At 38.1% G+C, this 19,009-nt stretch overlaps 2 protein-coding genes across 10 annotated transcripts in view; one reads left to right on the top strand and one right to left on the bottom strand.

Annotated features, from left to right (window-relative positions):
• Positions 1-239: 239 nt before the first annotated feature.
• Positions 240-13,630, top strand: LOC121875877 (uncharacterized protein DDB_G0284459-like). The gene is made up of 6 exons (XM_042380602.1): positions 240-538; positions 1,307-1,693; positions 2,575-3,504; positions 4,627-4,795; positions 5,910-6,015; positions 12,736-13,630. Exons 1-4 carry the CDS (start codon positions 497-499, stop codon positions 4,762-4,764), a joined length of 1,497 nt encoding a protein of 498 aa, XP_042236536.1. The 5' UTR covers positions 240-496; the 3' UTR covers positions 4,765-4,795; positions 5,910-6,015; positions 12,736-13,630.
• The window catches only part of LOC121875875 (protein transport protein SEC31-like), a 49,807-nt gene continuing 37,217 nt past the window's right edge, over positions 6,420-19,009 (bottom strand). For 6 of the 9 annotated variants that reach the window (XM_042380601.1, XM_042380600.1, XM_042380599.1 and 3 more), the window contains 6 exons: positions 12,473-12,574; positions 11,957-11,992; positions 10,576-10,722; positions 9,462-9,467; positions 8,462-8,548; positions 6,420-8,191 (listed from right to left, as the gene is read on the bottom strand). In XM_042380601.1, coding sequence (XP_042236535.1) covers positions 7,979-8,191; positions 8,462-8,548; positions 9,462-9,467; positions 10,576-10,722; positions 11,957-11,992; positions 12,473-12,574 — 591 coding nt within the window. In that variant the 3' untranslated portion in view covers positions 6,420-7,978. The remainder of the gene's footprint in view (positions 8,192-8,461; positions 8,549-9,461; positions 9,468-10,575; positions 10,723-11,956; positions 11,993-12,472; positions 12,575-19,009) is intronic. The other 3 variants (XM_042380594.1, XM_042380595.1, XM_042380596.1) reach the window with 3 other exon arrangements.

Below are 19,009 nucleotides of genomic sequence, written 5' to 3'. Positions count from 1 at the left end.
TGCAGCGTGCTGAAATAAGCCTTCAAAATACAGGAAAAATTTTTATTATAATTGCAGACTTAAAATACGGTAATACGATCCTCTCATTGACACAATACCGGGCCGGATATTGAACCCAGAACATATTTTGAGAGGCACTAAGCTTATGTGTAAATAAGTTTAGTCATAATTTATGTAAATATCATAAATTATAAAAGGAAATAAATTTAATAATCAGAAATAGGTTAATAACGTTGATATCAGATTTGTTTATGGGTTTTAGAAGTTACAGCTGCTTCATCTCTCTCTTTTACATATATTTGTGCAAACTAGTATATATGTGAATAATGATAATCATAAATTATATAACTGTAACAAATCATTAGGAAATACAGCAGGTGTGTTAGTATTAATATGGTTTTGTGTTCGTTGTTCATACAGGTGATAATGACTGGAGCACCCAACAAGTGTCAACACGGAGGGGTTTAAATGAGGGAGTCTCTTGTAATTTACGATTATGGAGAACCAGGAGAGACCCACATCTAATTTAAATGTACTGGTAAGTAAATGAGTTATTTATCCCTACTGTAGATCATATTAGACAGGTAAATAGGTAATACTTTAAATAAACTTGAGGTGTGTGGAGGTGACGCTGGTGGGAAGGAAAGAGTTTTACCTTGTTTCACTTTTATCATTTTGGTAAATTTATAGAAAATACCCAACTCATCGACTCAGCAACGCAATTTGTTTTTTCTAGGGTTTTTTTTTTGTATAATCTACCTCATGTGACCACAGTTTCTTGTGTAAATGTTAGATCCACAGGCTGATGAAGTGAACTATTGCCTTTACATATGTACGTCTACCTTATGTTAATCTTTCATCCCCTTCACTACAGGGACGCCAATTTTGATATTTTATTTGTCTAATACCAGAAGATTTTATCCAGCCTTTATAGTACATTGTCAGTGTAATATTTCCTCTTAATTTAACTTATGAGTTTTAACACTGCATTTACCCACGCCTTCAAACCATGTTTATTTGTATATATATAATTTGGTTGTTAATTTATTTACAGGTTCTTCTTATTCATCAGCAGGTTGGCCTTATGATACTATAATCGGTATTATCGTTTCGATGATGCAGCAAATTTTATGATTTTAAGTTTAGATTTGGTTAGGTTAAGTTAGGTTAGATTCAAATTGTGGTTTTTGATGTCTTTGAATGACTTCCAAGTAAGTGTATGACAGAAACGAAAATTTTACCCTTTAGTTTTGTGAGTCTTGTAGTATGGAGTGTCTGTACGTTGTACCATATATATATTTCGCAGATCACGGATCGTTGGCCTCTGTCAGAGTATGTGCATGATGAGAGAGCCGACTGGAGTATAGAAGCAATGAGAACAAATTTACAACTGATCTATAGAGATATTCACCTAAGAGGCCTCCTCAGGAGAAGACCTAACATTCCTACCGGCTCGACTGAAGTTAAAACTGCTCATGTGACCTCAGACCGGCCTCAGACTGTTCTCGTCAATGATGCCGCCAAACACCGCATGGATGGTCTACTAGATAAGGCTATTTGTACTGATAGTCTCCCTAGAAAGAATCTGAAAAGGAAAGGGAAGACAGTGCACAAAATTCAACAGAGGGAACCCAAGGATGTGAAGAGGATAAACAAACACACGAACATTGTCTCGGCCTCATCCAACACAAAGGTACAGTACAGTAATAACAACCTAATTAACACTAATTGTTGACAAGTCTGTGCAAACCTAAGGATTTGTGTGTTGGATGCTGTAGTAACAAATTATTTTTTAAAGATTTAATTTGTCTATTTTGGATCAATTGATTAATTATTAGCCCCATTCCTAACTTACTTCATGTGATGATTAAACAACCTAATACTAACTAACCTAACCTAACCTAACCTATCTAGTAATTGTCGTATTTATCACAGTACAAACTGGGGAGCTGCACCGGGGTCTTGCAAACTGTGAAAAGAAGATAATTAATATTAATATGTTTTGGTTTATACAAATTAAACATATCGGTTCTTTGTTATAAGTTTTGAATCTGGTACTAATTTACACAGATTTGGTTTACCTGAAGAACAACTTACAGAACAGGTGGAAAGCAGAAGATTTACCGACCTGTTGTTTCTTTTCTAAATACACAATTGAGTTAATTAATCAAGTTTAAAGGTTTCTCACGTACTATACTGTGCAGGGTATTTAATGTTTTCCTGACTCTACTGAAACAAATTACTGTAATGATTGATTCTTTCTACTGTAAAGGGCAAAGTTTGTTTTAATAATGATAAGTTAAAACCTGCATTCTGGTTAATATATGTATATATATATATTTTTTTTTTTATTAGAGCCCACAGGTCTAAATGCAGCCTTGCCTCCAGGTGACATTAGGATGTTTGATTGACCGCTAAAACAAGCTGGGATGCTTGAGCTTCATGTGGGGTATTTCTTTCCATGCTAGCCATAAATGAGGGCTTTGTTTACAAATTTAGTCCATTCTTTATTGACGTTTTTAGACGAGAGGAGAATACTCCTATTCATTCAACCTGTTTTTGTTTTTCTTGCAGGGAGGAAAGTGTCAAGGCAAAGTCACCAAAGCTACTGGTAAACAAGTTTGTGTGACATTATCTACCTCTTCATCATCATCATCATCTACATCATCTTCATCATCTTCATCATCATCATCTACATCATCTTCATCATCTACATCATCTTCATCATCTACATCATCTTCATCATCATCATCTAAACCGAATTGTACATCATCGCTGAAGGGGACTACAGGTAAACAGCAAGCTAGACTCCTCCCTAAACCTAAGACGCCAAGTTCATCTGGCGTTGGTTTGAGCAGCTCTCCGTCCAAGGTATATACATTATGTAAAAGGGTTGTACGTCTTAAGAGAGGTGAAGTGATGAAATTAGTTGGCAACACATTTATTATAGAAACGGATGAGCCAAGGATAGAAAAGATCAAGCCAAAGATAGAAAAGATCGAGCCAAGGATAGAAAAGGATGAGCCAGGGAAACAAAAGGATGAGCCAAGGAAACAAAAGGATGAGGCAAGGAAACAAAAGGATGAGCCAGGGAAACAAAAGGATGAGCCAGGGAAACAAAAGGATGAGCCAAGGAAACAAAAGGATGAGCCAAGGAAACAAAAGATCGAACCAAGGATAGAGAAGGACAAACCAAGGATAGAAAAGGATGAGCCAGGGAAACAAAAGGATGAGCCAAGGAAACAAAAGGATGAGGCAGGGAAACAAAAGGATGAGGCAAGGAAACAAAAGATCGAACCAAGGATAGAGAAGGACAAACCAAGGATAGAAAAGGATGAGCCAAGGATGGAAGAAGCAGACATGGCTAATACCAAGTCGAACACAGACACGCCAGACTTTAGTACTCAAACATATGTGACTGCATGTTGCGACAGTTCCAGTTCCTCTAGCAGCACTGAAATGTTGGAACCTATAGGCATGAACTGCATGAAAGATATAATTTATGTGAGTACAGGTATTATAAATATTGTAACCATAATTTTGGCTTTTGGTTTTTTGAAGTAATTGTTATATTTTTTGGTTCAGACATTATGTGCCAGTTAGTTGCGAGGTCTTGAGAGGATTACACATAATCTTTGCTCAGCAGATGCCTTATTTTCTGTTTTTTTTTTTTTTTTGGGGCACTCCCCTACATCCTTGTGTAAGGTGAAGCGCAGAAGCATTTACAGCGCCCAACAGGGAAGCATGCTAAGTTCATGCTTGCCTTTATGTCTCGTGAGTTAAGGGCGTAGAAGCCTGAAGAGTCAGTGGTTTATGTCATCAAGTTATTGGAAGCTCCAACAACTTTCCCTGAATACGAATTCGCAACTTTCGACTTACACCAGGTACCTACTTTACTGCTAGGTGAACAGGGACTAATGGGGGCTAGGAAGTAAGTCCAAACAACTTCCACCGGCCCGGGAATCGAACCTGTGACATCCCGCTTGCGAGGCAAGAACGGTACCCCTTCTACCACTGATCCCCCTTTTCTGCCATTGGAATAAACAGTTTTAAATTCTGGTGGTGGATTACTTGATAAACAGCATTGTGTCTTATCTTGTTTCACATCAGGGACTAGGAAATGTAATGCGGTAGAACGAGGTAGTGGAGAAGGTTACGGATATCAAGCACTTGGGTGTCTTATAAAGTGTGAATGTTTATGACGGAGATTGATATTAGGGAAAGATTAGTAAAATACACAGGAGACTCGATCGATTTAGGAATTACTCTACCAAAGGAGGGAATGTAGATAAGCTTGGAGGTAAAAACTTAACTACCTCAGAAACACTACAGTACTTTAATTAATACTTCAATTCATAGCTGTTTAATAACTTTTCAGTCAGATTGGCTTGGGGTAGGTCCTTAATGGGTAATAAAAGAGGTTCGACCGATTCTCGGCACTCATTCAATTTGGAGGGTAGTAAAACAAGTATATATGGAATGTCTGCCTCATAAGAATTATTTAGCATTTGTATTCTTTTGTTATTGAGTTCTAGAGTAATGGTCTCTTTAAAAATACTTTAGGGTATATAAAAAAATCAAATAAGTGTAACAGTACAGTATGTTGATTTCTTTGTGTATCCTCAGTTACTCAGTCATCGGTTTGGAGGAACACAGATGGATAACTTTGAGGTATTGAGGAGGAACAGCTTCAACATTCTCAGAACAATCCAGGAGCTTCAGTACCTGCAGCTAAATAAAACATGTGCCCAAGAAAGAAAATGACGCTGGCAGCTGAGGTTAGCCAGACCCTGAGGTAATTACTCTTAGTACAGTATACAACTCAAAGAACTGTGTTTTGTGTGGGTGTTAGGCTTTGTGTTGTTAGTAAGTATGCACAGTACAGTATATTCAAATGAAGTTTTGTGATTAACTTCGTATACCACATGTGCACATTGATGGTAGAAGCAAGTAGCTACTGGGTGTGTGCTTGTTTTTGTTGCACTTTCCAATTGCCTTCAGTTTCTTGCTGCCACTACTCTCTTCTACCATTACCTCACCATCTTAGATAACCTTTACTCAGAGAGGAGTAAAGAAAATAGTTTTATACATTAATTTGTTTGTTTAATTCTTTTGTGGTAGTTATATCACTGTGTACAGTAATGAATGTCTCACTCTTTCTGCAATTGGTCTTAATCATGTTAATATATACCATGTTATGTAAATTACTGTTCATGCATTTTTTAAGGGTACCTTTTAGTTTGCTTGATATGGTCACAAAATGACTCCCTCTCTTTTTAACACTGTAATAGCCAGTCAAGTGTTACTAACTAAATTGCCCAAGGTGTTTGTTTAATGATGGCTATTCTTCCAAAGCTCACAACATTTAAGTGTAAATTAATAGTTGTTGTTCATTATTGGAAGTTACATGATTGTGAAATCCTTGCATGTGGTTAACACAGTTCTTTATTTTTCTTTGAAACACTTGCCTCGAGTTGACTTGCTGCATGGTTAGGCAATCAGCCTTGGTAGCACTTGCACACATCTTTCCATTGCATTTTCAATGTTCCTTCACCATTGGAGACACACCAGCTTCTGGAATGAGTTCTTGGGAAAATTGGTCCAAGGGTTCATGAAGAGAAGGTGCAAGTGAATAAATTATTGCATGTTATATTGTCACCTCCCATAGAAGTGCATCTTCCATTCTTTAAGGAAGTCATATGGACTATTTTTAATTTTGGATTAACTTTTTTTTTTTTTCATAAAATGTACTTGAAAAGAAAAAAAAATTCCTCAAATATGGAATTGTGAATATTGAATTACACAGACAACTTCAAAGTACCTTTATATACAGTAGTATGTGCTTATTAAGCTTTAATTTTTACAGCATTACTACAAGTCCAAACTAAAAAAATTTTTGATGCCTCCAGATACGTACTTTCCTTGTGGAGTCCAGTCGGCTCCCATGCATTCTCCCAAAGTCTGATGACCACTGCACCTGATATTCCAAGAATTTTCCCGTCGCTATCTGCAAAGGTTTGCACACTGTGACCAAGGTCATTTATTTTTCTCCTGTTATGTTTTATGTTACTGTCAATACAATACAGGAAGACAAAGTAGGTTTTAGGAATATTATTAAAATCCAAAAATCAATTCCATTTAGGCACATTGGTTTTCACTTTCCAGTAAAGAGACATTAGTTACCCTGAAACGCTTGATGTATTTACCTTGCGTTTTAGCACAGGAGGTCATGATGTAGGTACAGTACTCTTTTACTTGCCAATTAAGGATTTGGATTCAGAACGTAAAAATTGGAGTAATTGTGTAGCTCATGTTCAGTAGTTATCACCTGGTAGTCAATGTGTTGCTTGTATAGTTTGAAACAAAGGAAGGACATTTTCTAATTCATTTTGAAAGGAGTGTAAAAAAAAAAGGTTCAATAAATGTTTATTAAATTTTATTGTAAAATGTCATTTACATACAAAGCTATTCATTAAATAAAATCATAAGAGCAGCCATAGCAAGCCTTCTTTCAATTGTGATATTACAAATTATGTTTATATAAGTACAGCTGCACTATATCTGGATTTTCATGACTTTATACTCATCTGTTTATTACACTGGGAATCATAATTTAGGATTCTTGGTAGTGTGGGTTATCCAGACCATAGTGATTCTTCGTGAACCTAAAACTTCAGATAAAAATATGGTTTCCACTCTGCACTTAAGTAAGCCTAACTCTTTACTACTCAACAGTAGTTCCATTTGAGGTGATTAGGTCACCCCCAATGTAAAAGTATTTTCCAACCATAGTTATCTCAAAATACAATACTTACCTTTGCTTTAATTCTACTTTGCTTCTCACACAGAGTTATCACAGATAGTGTAGTATTAAAATATCATCCTACTAGTTACAATGCAACAATTTGTATGACTATAATGCACTACACTGCAGATCTATTTCATAAACTATTTTGTCAGCTCAACCAACTGTAGTATTATCAGTTTGATTGCTCTATCCAATTACAAGACTTTTTTTTTCTTATATATATCACATGTTGGTTAAATTTCTCAATAGGTATTTATATTAACTCCTTCATTACCACAAACCAAAGGCGTGGCCATAACTTCTGGTTTGTAGTAATGAAAGAACAAAGTTGGAAAATAATGTTAATAATTCCAAATGGTTATTTAGAAAGCAAAGATCAATTAAGTAGCGTTTACTAACCATACACGTGTAAAGTTCTAACTCAAAACCCTCACCTCAACATTTGATGAAAACAATGAGAACATCTTATATCTAAACTTAAACATCTCTTGCTCTCAGAAAATTTTACATTTACTGGACGATTTTGTTCATTAATTTAATTTGTCATGTAATATTCATCTGAAAAAAATTATATTGGGATTCTTATAAGCATTCCATGAACTTGTTAAAAACAGGTATTACACATCTAAAAACTGTCTCCCTCAACACAATTATAATGCTTCGTTAATTTGTTTAGTAATATAAATCTCATAAAAATAAACTCCATCACTACTGTTACTACCAAAGTATATTATTGAGGCAGTTATACAAAAACCAAAGCAAACAAAAGCAAAATTTGAAAACCAGCAAATTTGTTTACTTAGTTTTGAGCCATAAACAAATTCTAAGAAACAGGTTTATGGTTTCACCACTTTACCTGCAGTTTAGAAACTCATTGCCTGTAAGTACATAAACTTAGGCATAACCCAAAGAATAAAATGACACATGTATAGTGTACCAACATATTTTCTTTTAGCCTTGACAATCACTTCTATTAAAATATTCTTTGGGTAGAACTTTTCTTCTTGTTTACTCCATTTTGATAAACAAGATATGTAGGTTTTTATTTTTTTTATTGACACAGAATTCTGTCATTTTACTCTATTCATATTTACAGAATAGTAGACAGGAAAAATCAAGAAACTTTTTCACTACGGTACCTGTCTACGTCGTCCTTTCTCTTAAAAATTTTTACCTCCTTCGACCAGCGGCAGGCTTGTTACTCTGAATGGATGCACACTTAGGAATGTGCCTGTCTGCCGCTGCCTCTGCAAACTTGCGTCCACAATGGGGACATTGGATATAATCTGAATTATCTGTTGGTGGGGGTTCTGCACCTGTTTTTGCTGCTCGTATTGTTGCAATGAAGTCTTCGTGCTGCTTCTTCCAATCTTTTTTCTTGGGCTGTAAAACAAGTATGAATATTACTACACATCATCATTACTGTATCACAATTTAGTCTTGGATTACATCCAAGACTAATGCCTTGGTCACCCAAGACTAACACCTATCCTGCCTAAAACAAGGGCTTGCAGTAAGGGGAGTTTTATTATACGAGTACAGTAGGTTTTAAAGTTCAGACAACAAAGCATATGTACAGGAACAGCTTCTAAGCTACTGCTTCAAACTATATCTGCTGAATGTATGTATGAGATATTTGCTGAGATAACATACCTTAGGCAATTCTTCCAAATGCTTTCCACGGCTAATATACTTTTCAGCTTCAGTTCCCTTTGTCCTCATTTTAACAGGATCAAATACCTGTAAGATATTGGTAATCAGTATTTGTTATAAACAACAAGAAAACATACAATATAAATAAATTTTATTGTTCTACTTTTCATTCTGGGTGATTAGTTTCTTCCAGTTACAAATCCATGATGTTTTCAGGGGAATTGGGGGATGTTACCAAACTCCCACTGACAAATCTGATAAATAAATTTCTACAGTCTTATCTTAGTTAAGACAATTATGTTATGTAAGGTGATCACAATGATTGAGATCACTGTTATAAAAAGATGCTCAGAATAGACACTATTTATGACTATAAATAGTGTCTGAGCGTCTATTACCAATACGTGTGTTATATAATAGAGTGCAGTGACCAATATTAAGAACATGCAATAGTTCACATAAGACAGATGATTATTCCATATAATCGTTTACAATGTCTTGTAAAACCAATAGAGCAGACAGCTAATTACTACTCAAGTCCAGGGCATTCTGAATCATGTGGTCGCTCCACTTCTCAATCAAACCTCTTTTCATGCATTTCATATTTTGAAAATGAAGAGAACATAAACAATCACTTCTGCCACTGTTGAAGGAGGCCACAACTCTGGTACGGAGGATTTTATGTAGCAAGCTATAAGAGACTTGTTCAGATAAGTCAGCCTTAAAGTTCTTGTCCCTATCAAGAGGAGCTCACATGGGGAGTATGGTGTCAGACTAATTTTGTCTTGCATTCAAATTGAACATCTTTTCACAAGTTAAAAAAATATATTATTTGAAAAGTAGGCATGATTACTCAGCAACCTATCGTGATAGTTCAATTTCCTTAGACCTCGTAAATATGTGCAAACTACAAAAACAAAAATATATTGATATAATACTTTTTCTCTTATTAAAGCAATGAAACATGCTGCAATAAAAATGGTACAGTAATTCTACCAACCTTATTCTGTCCCAGGGAGAGAAGATGAAGTAAATTAATAAAGAATAGTTGCAAATTAAACCTTAATTTCCTAGCAAATATTATACACTTCACATTCCTGAACATCCCTTGTTAATGGATGATGAAAATTGTTCATTATCACATAGGTTGTTGTTCTTGCAGTGAGCCAAGGACTTCCCCTGACCACTCCCAGATATATCTAGAGATTAAATCGAAGAAATGTGTTTTGTGTCGTGGATTGTCAACTCACTGCAAGGTGATTCATGGTGTGCAATGCCGAGTAGCAATTTTTTGGATGAGTTGGATTGTGTCAATAGTAGATGAGGAAAGGGTGATGGTGGCTACTGACCAGTCTCAACAGGATAATGGTATTTGGTTATGGATGTGTTTGTGGGTCTTCGTGATCAGGGAACGGAGAAAGTTGTTTAGGATATCTGTTTAGTAGCAAGCTGGTGTTCCTTTTGTTGGGTCTCTGTGGAAAACGTTTGGTTGGGGTCGAAGTTGTAAGGATGGGCTAATGATACTAGTCTAATGTTTCTCATGTTAAGGTAATCCTACTGAACGAGATATTTCTTTCTACGTGATGATGGTTCAAATTTGTGGTGTTCGTACTATCCGTTATAAGAGCCTTATTTTATGTTCTTTGGAGTTTTTACAGAGAATAGATTTTAATGCTGTCTGGGCTGGCATATTTTATAGTGATAATTAGATATATGGTCTGTATTCCAGTTGGTTATTCAGAGTGAGATGTGAGTGGGGACCAGAGGGTATGATCTGGTAGGATGGAATTGTGTCTACCACTGGGAACTAAGTTATGATTATTTCAAATGGCGAGGTCCCGAGCGAGTAATTTTATTTTCTGATAAATATATGGACAAATTACAAAGATGAAAAGAATGGTTGTTATAAAGAACCCTTGTTTGTTCATGATGCAAGACATTATTTATCAACATGGAAGTAGTGCTGTACGGTATAGTACTGGTGCTACACAACAGCTCAAATAACAATCAAAAAAGTTTCAATATATGTGTGCCCTGTTTAGGTACCCACATCACTGCTATAACAAAGATATTTGGGTCTGTAAATCAAAAAAGAAAACAAAGATTTAGCTTACCTTACGCTTCTTGGACTTGGCCTTAGATTTTGCACAGATAGTTTCATGTTTTTCCAATCGATCCGTGGCAAAGTTGCGACCACAAACCTTGCAGCTGGAGAGCCCAGGGGGTGGTTTTGAAGATCGTGCTGGAGTGGCTGGTGTTGTCTGTAAAACACACATTTATTTGATAGGCAAATTTTATTATAATATTAAGTTCAGAAAGTATTTACTGCAAAAAAGAAAGATACTGTATACAGTACAGTATAATGATACAGTTCAGGACTATGAAACAAGGGCATTTATGATATATGTCTCAAGCACTGACATTACTGTTTGTATAAAATTTTACTACATACTTTCTTTCATCCTGGAATGCAATTATGCATACAGTGACATGAATATTTGGATATGATCCAAGCCTAAATGGGTTCCACTCACAAATAACGTTAAGTGCTTCTTAGGAATGGAGCCCATTTAACTTTGAACCACATTAAATACCCCATCCATTATCACTGTATGACGTAAGGAAAATTTACAGAAAATTCATTCAGATAAATGTGAAATTTACATTAACCTAATGTATGAGTTTAATGCTTGCTAAACTTTCAAGAATTTTTGGTTACAGGCATCACCACAAAGGGTTTAAACATGTGGGTCTGCCATGCTTGTTTATTGCAATTTTCAAAGATGTTGATAATAACTTATGATAATCACTCCAAATTGCAGCAGTATTTACCACCAGGTGGCTGCTACAATGTCAACTAATATAACTAATTGTGTAATCTTCTTTACGTACACCCTGGAGTCCTTTTTATATGGTGATGCCTTATCCTTGGAGTGCCAAAAATATTGTAGTGTCTTGATTTCAATTAATCTATACCAATATCTTTTTTGTAGTTACTGCAGAGAACTGGGTAATGACTGTTTACTTGTGCATACCGAGATTAATAACCTGACATACGAGAAGTCAAACAATGGTTCGTAAGCTGGTGAGCTCTCGAATTTTGGAATATTGTACATGCAAATACATTTTTAGACTGGCCACTAACTGGTCAAAATTTGTAAGAATAACAGAAATAAAGCTGTAGTGAAGAACTACTTTATTCTAACAAGCATTTACAAGTTCTTTTCTCCATGCTGTGAGTGACACTGGAACTACCAGGCATAATGATGGTGTAGTCATACACATACCATACAAAATATCAGAAATATTACAGGTACACAGCTACATTAAGAATGTACTACAAATTATCTTCAAGTTATGTGATGCATCAGTGAATGTGATTGCTTCAGAACTTCTGCAAATGATTTTACAATACAGGCGACTATCTTTTATACAGGCAGACATAAAGATGGAAGACAGCTAATGTGAATGGTAGCAGATCTTCAAAGGGGTTACCTCTTCAAATTCCTCCTCAGTGTCTGCACTTTCCCACTTGGATGGGTGAAAGTCAAATTCTGGTTAGTTAAGACATACTTGGGCAACAACAGGTCAAATTCTGGTTAGTCAAGACATACTCGGGGAACAACAAATTGAAGTTGTATGGATTAGTACAGTACATTATGCAGTACATTCAAGCCATTTTGATTTGGAAAAATAAAGTGAACTTTTATTGACTCGCAACAGTTGGACAAAATATACCTTTCACTTACGCTAGTTTGATTGTGATTTACCCGATATCTTCACTAGATAAGTTTCATTTTAGAAGTGTGACATCTTAGGGTAAATTCCACATCATAAACTAAACATGTCCTTCCATCCTTCTCATAAAATTTACTTTACTATACTGTAATGTACTTAACTCCCTCCACCACTCAAAAATACCATCTAAAGGGAGATTACCTCACAGAAAATCCCCTCCATAGAGAAAACTACCATTCCCCAGAAAAAGAATCCATAAATACAATAAAATACCTTGGGCTTTGGTGGAGGCTTGGGCTTGGACTGAGAAATGGGTGGGGAATTCGCCTCACTCACTCTGGTGATGGGAGGAACACCGCGGACAGCTGGCTTACTCTGCAAAAATTATATCAAATTAAATAGAAATTTATTCACAACTTATGTTTCTCAGCTAGAAAAAACTACACACCTTAGTGAAAACCATAATACTACACTAATAAATAAATTTATGAATTTTTTATTTTTACAAGTTAACAGTTACCAATTTCTTCCTGCAGGTGGCTGAACAAACAATTAACAGTACGGTATCATTTAGAGTGAGACGCTACAGCTGTGGATGATGCCTCAGAAGCTGCTAGAAGACAAAGCCAATGTTTTGTTTCAGCAAGACTGTGTGTCTACTCCACTTTCACAGTGAGGTACAACATTACTGAATGACCAGCTGCCTGATCCTCGGGTTGGTTGTGGAAGACTCATTCTTTGGCTGAGCCCCCTTGACTTTTTCCTCTGGGGTTATCAGCATCTTTAGAAAACTTGAAGGAAAGGCTATGTAAGGGTGTTAGAAAAATTCAGTACAGTATGACTTTGAAAATTGGGAACATCATCTATAACTATCCAGAACAGGTGGTACATACTTGCAAGGAAACATAACCTGTTATCAAAAAGCACATAGAGATCAAATTACAAAAATAAAATTACCCATGTTATATACTGTACTGTAAACACATCACTTGAAACCATGATGAGTGTTGGTGGCAGACAATACTGTACAGTACCTGGCATGTAACCACTCAAGTTTGTGAATTGTCAAAAAGAGTCAAATACTGTCCTGTATTAGGTAGGATCTAGTTGTCTCCATTATGATTTCAATATACCGAAAATAAAGTCTATTGGATGTAAGCCAACGGCAGCAGCTCCGAGTGATGAACATCGAGACCTGATGTCAGAAGCTCCAACTTATGACAAATTGTGTCATAAAATTATCTTTGTAAATCTATGCAAGAAATGCCTATAAAAGGTGAGACTTGGGAGTCAATGGGCCATCATGAATTTAGCCTCCCTCGGTAGACCTTTCAAAGACATCTCAAAAGTTATTACGTAATAAATTATCAAAGCACTGTACTGTTCTGCAATACATAGAACCTTCACTTAATAAAATTTTACCCAAATTAATAGTTTTTGAATTACAAGACAATGTATACACTATCAGTTTGCTTAACATCCAGAATAAAACTTTTACATTCATTATTGTACCAATACATACAGACAGAAAATTGCCTACCATATCCCAATTCAATGAAATTTTCAAAAATCACTGGATTCTTTCTTCCAGTGTTGATCCTAAACCATACAGTATAGCTTTTCTACAGCCAGTCCTTGTCCTCATACTGACTTAATTACAGCATTTTACTTATTGTCTTCATCACCTGTAATCCATTCTGATGGTTGATCATCTCTCAGACCCAAACTATCAGCAGGAACCAGATAATGTCAGATGCCAAGGCCTGTTTAATACTTGGTCTGTCATGATGTATGTCACTCAACAGAAAACACTCATCACCTAATGTGAACTCTGTCAAGGTTATGGCTAGGCCAGTATTGATGACATATGTTCAGGTACACAATAAAACAAAAGTAACTTTCCGGACGGGCCAGAATCTCTGATGATTTTCAAAATGAACACTGCGACGACTTTTGTCTCGGTGGGTTGTCAAAATTCTTCGTCTGTTGTCATGCTATCAAACAAAATTGTAAAGCTAGCATTTTGACTGTGTACATAGAAGACTACTTTGAGTACCTGCTAATAGTTACGTCCAAGAAGTGAGTGACCTTCTGAATGACTAGTATGTTAACAAGATGAAGAGGATAATTATATATACATTAGGTCAGCAGCTCACCGGTGTACAGCCCATCCTAGGTTGGTGACAGGAGAGCTATGATGTGTCACTTGCTATAGCTGAGGCACATCCTCTGTGTTGGTGGTGCTTGGTAGACTCCAGAGGACGTACTGTACTGCTTTCCTCAATACTCTCACTGAGGGCCTCCTGACACACTCACATACCATTCATATTTTGTTGTGTCTATACTGTATCTGGTGTTGTTTCATATCTTCCAAACCATTAACATCAGCATCTTATATCACTCATCATTTCATTGTTTCATAAGACATTTTAACTAATGTATGTATTGCAGTATATTATTTCTTCAGTTTCTTTAATGTCACATCATTTTCTTCGATCTTAATATGTTAAATATTAAAAGGCGATAAGTAATAATAACGCTATTATTTCTTTTTCTTACTGTTAGGTGGTTCAAAACATCACGATAGTACAAACTTATTGAAACACCAACCTACTGTACCTGTGTCATCCACCTATTGTACCTGTGTCATCCACCTATTGTACCTGTGTCATCCACCTACTGTACCGGTGCCACCCACCCGCTGTACCGGTGCCACCCACCCGCTGTACCTGTGCCACCCACCTACTACTGTATCTGTGTCACCCACCTACTACTGTACCTGTGTCACTCACCTGCTGTACCTGTGTCACTCACCTGCTGTACCTGTGTCACCCACCTACCACTGTACCTGTGTCACCCACCCACTACTGTACCTGTGTCACCCACCCACTACTGTACCAGGCCACCCACCCATTTCACTGTACCTGTGCCACCCACTCACTAATTCTGTGTACCTGTGTCACCCACCTTACCACTGCACCTGTGTCAATCTACCACTGTACCTGTGCCAATCTAATCTACCATCACTGTACCTGTGCCACCCAATCTACCACTGTACCTGTGTCACCCACTCCACTACTGCATCTGTGTTACCCACCCACTGCTGCACCTGTGTCACCCAATCTACTACTGTACCTGTGTCACCCAATCTACTGCTGCACCCAGTCAATTCATCCACCACTGCACCCTGTGTCAAATCTAATCTACCACTGTACCTGGTGTCACCCACTCCACTGCACCTGTGTCAATCCACCCACCACTGCACCTGTGTCACCCACCACCACTGTACCTGTGTCACCCACCCATCACTGCACCTGTGTCACCCAATCTACCACTGCACCTGTGTCAAATTCAATCTACCGCTGTGTATCTGTAAGCTCAATTCACTCCACTGCTGCACCTGTGTCACCCACTCCACTGCTGTACCTGTGTCACCCACTCCACTACTGTACCTGTGTCACCCAATCTACCACTGCACCTGTGTCACCCACTCCACTACTGCACCTGTGTCACCACCCACTACTGTACCTGTGTCACCCAATCTACCACTGCACCTGTGTCACCCACTCCACCACTGTACCTGTAGCCACCCACTCCACACTGCACCCGTGTCAAATCTAATTCTACCACTGTACCTGTGTCAACTAATTCCACCACTGTACCTGTGTCACCCAATCTACCACTGCACCTGTGTCAATCTAATCTACCATCAGTACCTGTGTCACCCACCCACCACTGTACCTGTGTCACCCACCCATCACTGCACCCAGGCTCACCCACCCACACTGTACCTGTGTCACCCACCTACCACTGCACCTGTGTCACCCACCTACTACTGCACCTGTGTGTCACCCAATCTACCACTGTACCTGTGTCACCCACTCCATTACTGTACCCAAGCCAATCTTAATCTACCACTGTACCCAGGTCAATTCAATTCCACTACTGTACCTGTGTCAATCTAATCTACCACTGTACCTGTGTCACCCAATCTACCACTGTACCTGTGTTCACCCACCCACACTGCACCTGTCACCCACCCACCATCACTGTACCTGTGTCACCCACCCACACTGCACCTGTGTCACCCAATCTACCACTGCGTGTACCTGTGTCACCCACCTGACCACTGCACCTGTGTCACCCACCCACACTGCACCTGTGTCACTCCACCCACCACTGCACCTGTAAGCCACCCACCCACCACTGTACCTGTGTCGCCCACCCACTACTGCACCAAGTCACCCACCACCACTGTACCTGTGTCACCCACCCACTCACTGTACCTGTGTCACCCACCCACTACTGCACCTGTGTCACCACCTACTACTGTACCTGTGCTCACCACCCACACTGCACCTGTGTCACCCACTCACTACTGTATCTGTGCCAATTCAATCTACTACTGTACTTGTGTCACCCAACTAATAAGCCGTACCTGTCCTACTACTGTACCTGTGTCACCCACAACTATCTAACCTACTACTGTACCTGTGTCACCCACCTACTGCTGTACCTGTGCCACCCACCTACTACTGTACCTGTGTCACCCACCTACTGCTGTACCTGTGCCACCCACCTACTACTGTACCTGTGTCACCCCACCTACTACTGTACCTGTGTCACCCACCTACTACTGTACCTGTGTCACCCACCTACTACTGTACCTGTGTCACCCACCTACTACTGTACCTGTGTCACCCACCTACTACTGTACCCGTGTCACCCACCTACTACTGTACCTCTCAAACTAAATACATTATTGTAAACAAAAAGAAATCTGACGTGTTAAATGCATGAATCTTCCCTTCAAGTTTTCTATTAATCAGTTTGTAATGGCAGACTGAAAAAAAACCGGGAATCATAACAAGGCGTGAATTATGAACTGAAACCAAACCACAGAAACCTTGAATAAAATAGAGATAAGACAAAGGTATGAAAGGTACAGTATGGATGGAATAGAGGAAAATAAAAACAACTAAATTTATCTCAAGTCCAAAAGGACAAAATTCTCCCAAGAAATTTAAGTCTGTGCAGCAAATGATTTTGTAAAGAGAATTAGTTCCTCAGAGATACAGAAAACCCCAGGTAACTTTAGGTTAGACTTCTACTCAGACTTAAAGGAAAAGCTAAACCTCAAAAACCATAGCTTATAGGTCGTTGTCATGAGTTGTATAATATGCGGGCATCGAGGGGGGGGGGGGTCGTGATGCAGAGGTCATTGACACAACAGTCTGGCCAAGTCATGTGATGCTCACCAGGTTTTATGGGTTGTTGGGGAAGAAAACAATGGTGTGAACTCACTCGTGTGCTGCTCATCTCTTAAATCTCCCCCCACACGACGCTGGATTTGTCATGTGTGGAATCCATCTCGCGTGACACGATCATTACGTAATCTAGCTTATCCGGATTTCTCGAGATTCGCAAGCAAAATTTTTCCTAGAATTAAGAATGCATTTTTTTTTATAAATCTGTTCAATACTTGAGCTACGACACCCAAGTCGCGGCCAACACGGTGTAAATATTGACAGGATTACATCTTTCTCTTCTAAGCTGGACGTCGAGTTTGTGTTCCTCGTGACGCAACGTGTGTCAAAAACGAGATGTATCACCCAAATCCCTCAATCAATTCTCAAGGACTACATTGCATCTCATCAAAAAATAAGTTCCGAGCTCTCTGGTGTATCACTGTCGAGTTGTTACTAGACGCTGATAATGCCTGCAGGAGTTACGAAGGATCGGACATGAACGTAGGTGGTGGTAAGGGGTGACTATCGCTGTAACATCTGTAGCTCCCACTAATAACAAGATAACCGGGTCTCTTGAACTATTTACTACGTCATACACAGGAACTACGGTGCCATATATATATATATATATATATATATATATATATATATATATATATATATATATATATATATATATATATATATATATATATATATATATATATATATATATCAATTTAGTGTGTGTGTAGGGAGAGGGAGGAGAGTAGCATTGCCGGCTGGAATTGGGTCCTCAATATTGTTAGGAACTTAATTACGACACGATACCCGGCCACTTACAAACCAAATTCCTAGCCACCTAACAGTCACGTTATTACGCCACCTTCATATCAATGTCTGGATTATATTAAGTTCAGTGATCAATTTATTTCACCTAATGATTCAACACCCTAACGGTACCTTGTGGGGATACAGATTAAGTTGGGTTAGTTTAAGTTAGTTTAGTTTACAAAAGTTAAGTTAGATTAAGTTAAGTTAGGTTTAGTTAAATTATATTAGGTTTAGTAAGGTCAGCGTCAGGTGAAATAAGATTAGGGTCACCAGTTGTTTTTGTTCGCGCTATCATTGTGAGGTCAGCGCCCCCCGTCTCACTCACTCCTGTTCCCGTTCATTATATCACAATAATTACGACAAGCCCTCGCTGGGACCACATGAAGATTCGACACCCCAAGCTTATTTCACCCAAAGATTAACTCCCAGTTTATTCACCTAAAGATTAACCACCCTAACGCAACCTAGGGAGTTAAGTTAAGTTAGATTACCATTAAAGTGGTTAATATTCAGGTGATCTGATTTATTTACCTGCTGAAATACACAAGTTAATCTTCACTAGGCAACTAACCCCCATCACGCACTGGAGGACTCACACCTACACCCTCCCGCACCACACACTATCAGTTTCTTAAATACGTCATTTCTGAATACATAAAGGATGTCTTCATTATATTCATGTTAAATAGAAATGCACGCATATCTCTCTTTCACCGCGTAGATATTTTTAGCGTAATAGTTGTGTTTT

Source organism: Homarus americanus, unplaced genomic scaffold, assembly GCF_018991925.1.
Source record: "Homarus americanus isolate GMGI-L3 unplaced genomic scaffold, GMGI_Hamer_2.0 scaffold18884, whole genome shotgun sequence".
NCBI classification, from domain to species: domain Eukaryota; kingdom Metazoa; phylum Arthropoda; class Malacostraca; order Decapoda; family Nephropidae; genus Homarus; species Homarus americanus.
The sequence above is the reverse complement of the archived record's forward strand: the minus strand, read 5'-3'. Positions and strand labels throughout refer to the sequence as shown.

Coding starts and splice junctions, on each gene's coding strand:
- LOC121875877 (XM_042380602.1), top strand. CDS start 497: ATGGAGAACCAGGAGAGACCCACATCTAATTTAAATGTACTG. Junction 1,694..2,574: donor CGGCCTCATCCAACACAAAG/GTACAGTACAGT, acceptor TTTTTCTTGCAG/GGAGGAAAGTGTCAAGGCAA. Junction 3,505..4,626: donor GCATGAAAGATATAATTTAT/GTGAGTACAGGT, acceptor GTGTATCCTCAG/TTACTCAGTCATCGGTTTGG.